Here is a 6,844-nt window from a genome sequence, read left to right as displayed (position 1 = left end):
CTTGCTGATACAATCCCAACTGTACTTGTCATTCTTAACCACAGTCTTGCTGCCCTGAAACATGTCCTACACCCCCCTCACGTCCTTTTTTCTTGCCACTCCTATTTCACATAGTACCACAGTCAAGTGTGTTTTTGTAATTAGTTTAAAGTAGGCCTATTACTTTTTTAAAAACATGCATAAATGCAGTGTTACTCCCTCTTCTGGGAAAATAGAAAACAGACTCGAGGTTTCACTGGGATTTGTATTGCTGAAAAGAGATCCTTGGTGAAAACATTGGACATGAATCAAAACATACAGTACATGACAAGTCATTTTATGGCATAATGAGAGGATATGTCTTCAGTATAAATCCAAACTGGAACATTCAAACATTCGAAGGCTACAAATAATCTGACAGCTCACTGAAAATAAAGCAGTAGCCTGAGATGTGTGTACTTCCATAAGAGCAAATTAATTACATTTTTTATCTCCACTTCTATTCAAAACTGTTATTTACACCTTAAGTCTTAACATAAATTCAATAAATTGACAACCAAAATATTGATAATATACAGAATTAATCCCACTTATAAGGGGGGAAAGAAATGTTCTTAAAGTTAGTTACAACCCACAAGTCACTTTTTGTGGATTCGCATATAGAAAAATAAATACGTTTCAAAACACAGCAAAGCTAACGAGGCTCGTCACAGTGGTCCAAGTCTTCAGCGATTCAGACATCGGCCTCTGCAGCACTTCATCTGCTCACACTTTGTACTTCTCCTTTGCTTGGTCATTCAGTATACAGATGTGCTGAAGAAAAGAAGAGGAAAAAACATTAACAGAAATGCTGAATATTATAGCACTGGTTTCAATAAAAACCAGTGACACCAAACATAGCAGCCTCATGGTGCGTAAGCAGGCAGAACATCAGGACCCTGAAACTGCAGTTGCCTTTTATTTTTTTTACACCTCTTTTATTCCTACTGCAGCAAATATTTAAGGCCAAGTTATTTTCAGAAATACCTTAACATTTTAATACAACACTACACAACCATATAAAAAAATCATTTGTTGCCCAATCCTGTAACTATACAAAACACTATAAATATACTTTTCCACTTTGAAGATTTTTGAGGATAAAGTGACTAAAATTAACCTCAACAGTTTGCCTAAATAATGTCATGATTAGGTTAAAATTGGGCTTCTGGTGGGTGACTATGTATGTAAGCATAACTGGTCCACATATTGTTATGGCACAACTAGTGCACTCAAACTAAGCTAAAGAAAATATAATCCCACTTAGATCATTTAGAGAAAATTCTTATTTTTTCCTTTCAGTGAAGGTCAAAATCAGTTTTTTAATGCAGGATAAATCCTGATAATTCATATTAGATGGGTCCTCAAAACAACTATGTAAAAGCAATAATATATAAAATAATTTCATCTTAGGGCAGACAGATAATTTGTGAAATATCAAGCCAATTACTCATTCAGTCTCTCAGGTGCACTTGTTCTTGTGAGCATGTAAAAGCATCTAACATTTTCCACATCTCTGTGTAAACAGAATGGTTTGGCACTTGTGCACTTTGTTTTTCTACTCTGAGCACTCAAAGCACTTTTTACTACAAGCACCATTCACCCTATCACACACATTCACAAACTTGCATGCCAATGGATGCATGGGGGCAAATCAGGGTCCAGTATTATACCAGCTTGCCAGCGATTATTAGAACCGCAGCCATCTCCAGTGGATGTTGCAGTAACCCAAACCAGCTAAATCTGTGTTAAAAATCACCTTTATAATAGGAGACCTTGAGTAATCAACTTCCACAAAACACTTACACTGAGATCTCTGAAGTACTCGTTGTAATCCAAAGCATAGCCAACCAGAAAGGCATCCGGTACCTCAAAACCGATGTCTGGGGGAAAACAAACAAACATACATTATGATATGTATTTATATTATATAAGTAAAATCACATGGATACTGGAGTGGTTTGCACTGTACAAAGCTAATAGTATACTAATAACCTTCATCAGGAAGTCAGCGGGTCTGTGGAACACAACACAGGAAACAAAATCGAAGGCAATCACTCAAGTTGCCATCAAATGCAGAATATACCAAAGTGTCCCCGCTGCTGTTCTGCATAGGCCTCAACCCTCTAAGCCAGCTCATCATTAAGAGCTGATACGATGGATATGAAGGGGTGGATAAAATAAATAAAACAGCAGATATATAGAACAACTATAAGTACCTGTATATCCCACAGGCCAACGAGAACCATGACAAAGTCGCACAAAGATCAGCCACAGCCATATACCTCCAAAAGGTACTGTAGGTTCTAAGAAGCTAGCTGAACAGAAGGAATAAGATCCAAGCCATCAATGTCTGTGCCCTATCGATCATCAGATGCCCAGTTGGAATAATAAGCTGACCACAGGAGGAGAGAGATGGCACTCATGTCAAGACACCAAAACTCCTCACAATGCGCAGAGCTCTCTACCTGAAGTCTAGCACCCTGAGGGTCTATGAGCAACAGAAAAAAGGAACGGAGAGGATTAGTGAGTGCCAAGAATACCTCAGACAACTGAGGATAGTTGGGGAACAGGACAAGGAACTATCATGGATGACCAAACCCCTATGGAAATCTGTTCCTGGAATGTACCATCAACGGATAGAGGAAGGAGCTGGCATTAAGAAATACTACCAGTGGATAGAAAAGGATGGCTTAGAGGAGAGTTCTGATCATAGCAGTATAACAACAAGGTCCTATCAGAGCTTGACTTCTAGACAGACAAGCAGCTGCTGACCAACCAACCAGACATAGTGGTGGTTAACAAAGTGCATCTGTGATAGATGTGGGAATCTCAGCCGACAGTAACTAAGAAGAAACACAAAAAATAGAGAACTAGCAAGGGCAGAAGAAACAACTGGAGCAGATGGGAAAGGTAAAGTCTAAAGTGGCTGCAGTGATAGGACCATTAAGAGCTGTGAGAAGGGGAAATCTCCCTATGTAACATCACTGATACAAGGGGTTATAAATAAGAGAAACCAGAAGCTACTTTTAAGACTGGAAGAAAACAAGCAACAAACTGGCTCTGACATAAACAAGCAGTCACTGCTCTTTTATGGTCTCAGCGGAAAGTCAAAACACTTACAGTAACAGCTGTCCTTGAGGGACGATCTTAAAGAGATTACCCAACTCAAACCTAAAAGCATTACATAATCATAGATGGTGTGAGCAGGGGGTTATAAGGCTTGCATTAGTACATAAGTGCCAGGCTCGGCTACATTTAGAGTAGATTTCCCTGAGATTAATTATAATCCTGCTTCATTAAAATTTTCACTGGATCTTCAAAGAGTCGCAAATGACTGAAAGTCACAAATTGAGCCATACCATTCGTCACTACACAGAGAATGTAGAAGAAAAATAAGAGGTTCTCACAGTCTGGTCTATATCCTGAACTTCTTGGGGTCCTCTTCACCAGGAGACTAGAATGATAAATGCGGAAAGCTTTATGAGGAAGTCAAAGACAAAAAGCTGTCATCAAAACAAAGACCGTTCAGGTCACATTTTACATCTTTCACTGCCCCGTTACATCAATCCATAGATGGCTATTTGCAGTCCAAGATTAAACTCTTTTTTTGAGCTTATGGACCCATGTACAGACAAAACTGGGGAATCCTATTTCACAAAATTTATTTTTTAATGTGGTAGATTCTAGAAAATGAAAATTCTAACTGAAAAAATAGAAGCTTGTGGATTGTAAAAGTGTCCTTTCAGCTGCAGTGTGCTCGAATGACATTTCAGTGGTAGATATTGCAAAACCTCAGGGGGAACAGAAAATAATCACATGATTCGAAATCACACTCAAGTGGGAGGAGTTTTATTTTTTCCTGTGGTAAACTACCCCTTAAAAGTCTATAATTCTATTTAAAGGGGTATGACAAAATACTGATAGGAGACTATCACACGGCACACATCAAAGCCACAGAGATGTCCCTCCCAAACTACTGTAAGTGGTGCAAACAGAGGGGAACTGTATCGGCTGAGCACTTTTCCTGTTCTAACCAGCTATCAGGAATACATCAGAGAAACGGCCTCTGCCTCCACAGTGCAGTTAATAGAACTGCAGATTAACTCTTAAGCTGCTCCATCCTTCCATCACATCACATCTCTAATACAGTCCTAAAGGAGAGTATCCGTTAGCTAGATGCATTTTGTCTCTCTGAAGACATACCAGCCAGTTACTGTGGAGGTCTGTAATTCAGTCTCATGCACTATAAACAGCATCTAAGGGTGCCTACCTTACAACTTTAACCATCTTGGGATTACATTCACTCAGCAGGGAAAGTAGTGTTTCCATTGTCCTTCCTGTCTCCACAATATCCTTTCAACAAGGCCGGAAGTGGTCGAATTAGAGATGTAAGCACAAATAAGCATTTATCAGATATCATGTCTGATATTTAATGTTAAAAGCAAGCAAACATAACTAATTTAAAACCGCTACAATAGCAGTAATAAAATATGAGTATTTAATGTTTTATTTAACCCTAATAATAGAGATCATGTTTTAGATGTAGATTTTTTTTAATCCACATCAGCCACCTGAATGATAATAACAAGAGCTTACCTCAACAATCAAAACATTCTGCAGAGCAAAAAAACAGAAGCAAAGTTAATAATTTAAACCTCTATGAAGAAGACAGCAGTATTTCTCTGTGACTGAAAGACTAACCTTGCCTGCGAGATTGGACAGCTCATCCCCTCCAATGACTTTAACATTGTTAGTTGACTTATCATTCTGGGAAGGGGGGGGACACAAAAATGAGACAGTATCCATAAGCTGAAACTCCCTCATAATGAAAGTTTTTATCAAAAAAAAAAAAAATCTACTTTTCCAAAATGCCTCTGCACTGCAGCATTTTTTAACAAGAATGCTCTCATTTGTACTTTTGCCAACTCCATTTCCCTCCGCTCACATCCATGAAATGAGAAAGGTGGCTTACGCAGTAGCTCTTCACCCTAATGAAATCCACTGTCAGCGGGACTGATTTATCGCTGTTCTGGTTCAGTGATTTAATGTAGTCAAGGAGGTCTGCAAAAAACTTGTAGCCACCTTTCAGCACACACAGAGCTACGATGTGGTGTCCCCCCATGTCTCGAATGATGTCACGGGCCAGACGCTCTGTCCTGCATCAAAGAGGAGGTGGGAGAGAGAAACAGTGACAGCACTGTAAATCATAATGAAGCCTAGTTCTTAAATCATGGGGAGAATATCCTTTAAGTGATTTTGCACTTTAGCACTACTGGCATCGAGTCTTCATATGCCCTCAAACCCACATACAAATCCACCCCTGGTTGTGGGTAGCAGTATTTTGTATAGCGCACACCTGTTTTTCATAGCACACATTCTGAAAACACGAGTCCGCTCCACTAAGTACCTCACGATTGCAGCAGTTTCCCATCATCAGTACACCTGTGCAACCAAGATGTCTGCTGTGAACCCCCCCACCCAAAAAACCAAAACAAACAAAACAAAAAACCCAGCCAGAGAGGTGACAAATCACTTTACCTGTCCATGATGAGTCCATGTGGGATAATCACCTTGTCCAAATCGTTCTCGTAATGTCTGGGAACACAGAAAAGGTCCAGGTCGTGGCCTTTCTCATCATCAGCTATCTGGAACCATAAATTGAAATGCGCAAACTATTTGGCACTGACAGATAATGTGCGCCAAAGATGCGTTAAATCAAAGTGAAGCCCCCACCCCGGCAACACCGAGCCTCTCAACCACCTGTTTACCCAGTTTACTGGGCGAATTAGTGGTAGGGTGGCGGTAAGGTAAAAAGGCATGACAGCTTAGATTGTGAGGGAAAAGCTCGTGCCTCCTCCCTTCTATTTAAAAGGGCCTACCGTGCCACGCGCACAACCACACCCTGACAAGTACGAAACACCCCAGCCCGGAGAGAGGACGGCAGCTGGCAGCCTCACCTGCAGATAGGAAGCCATGACACCACCGGCGGCCGTCCGATCCGTTCAGTCGCAGCGAAAAATCTGAACAGTCATGCTCAGGTCCTGAGAGACGGGGAAGAGGAGGGGTGTGTGGAGGTTTGATGGCAGGAGGCTGCACGAGCGGCTCTCCTCTTTTCCTTTTTTTTTTTACGGACTGCTTGTGAGCTGGAGCGGCACACGCGACGCTCCTCCGCCGGGTTTTAAGCCCTTTACGTCAGAATCCAGTTTGTCTTTCCGATAATCTGATTTGTCCCACACAACCAGGGCTTAAACGCGCTATGGTGGTGTTACTCCTACTTCTCGTATATTTTGGTAAGTGAAAGAGCGAGAAACTTCCAGCGCTGGGGAGAAGCTGCAGATGACGCAGTTTAAAAAAAAAAAAAAAAAACATGCCAGGTGACGGCTCCTTCTCATCAAAGAGATGTGCGCGAGCGTTTATCACGCATCTGTGCTCCGCAATGATTTCACAGACAAGCCCAATACATCAATTAAACCGCTTTTAATTTGACAATATGTGCTAGAAATTTTTCCTGTAGCTTAATTCAAATTTTAAAAAAAAATCAGAAATATTAAATGATTATCACAGTTGTAATTAAAGTGCTTTTTATTCTTTACTAATGCAAAACTTGTGTATGAAAGAATAAGTGTGAAAAAGTTATACTGAAACAGGCAATTCACTGGGTTATTACTCATTAAGGTGCTAGCGAATTGTGTGCAATTTCTAAAAGATCTAAAGTATTTTCTTTTCCCATTATGCTCCATAATAGAGAAATAAGTTTCTCTACAGGGAAACATTTGTTATTCCCCTGTCTTTCTTGCCTTAAGTATTTAAATTAAAGCTTAGT

The 6,844-nt window shown here is 40.3% G+C and overlaps 1 protein-coding gene across 1 annotated transcript; it reads right to left on the bottom strand.

The window, feature by feature from the left end:
* Positions 1 to 224: 224 nt before the first annotated feature.
* Positions 225 to 6,384, bottom strand: hprt1l (hypoxanthine phosphoribosyltransferase 1, like). The gene is made up of 9 exons (XM_006789492.3): positions 5,979 to 6,384; positions 5,560 to 5,666; positions 4,994 to 5,177; positions 4,723 to 4,788; positions 4,618 to 4,635; positions 4,292 to 4,374; positions 3,429 to 3,475; positions 1,825 to 1,901; positions 225 to 792 (listed from the first exon to the last, which is right to left on the bottom strand). The coding sequence occupies exons 1-9, from the start codon at positions 5,994 to 5,996 to the stop codon at positions 745 to 747; spliced, it is 648 nt and encodes a 215-aa protein (XP_006789555.1). The 5' UTR covers positions 5,997 to 6,384; the 3' UTR covers positions 225 to 744.
* Between the last annotated feature and the right edge of the window lie 460 nt (positions 6,385 to 6,844).

This window comes from Neolamprologus brichardi, chromosome 7 (assembly GCF_056152115.1).
Source record: "Neolamprologus brichardi isolate AB-2024 chromosome 7, ASM5615211v1, whole genome shotgun sequence".
NCBI lineage: Eukaryota > Metazoa > Chordata > Actinopteri > Cichliformes > Cichlidae > Neolamprologus > Neolamprologus brichardi.
The sequence above is the reverse complement of the archived record's forward strand: the minus strand, read 5'-3'. Positions and strand labels throughout refer to the sequence as shown.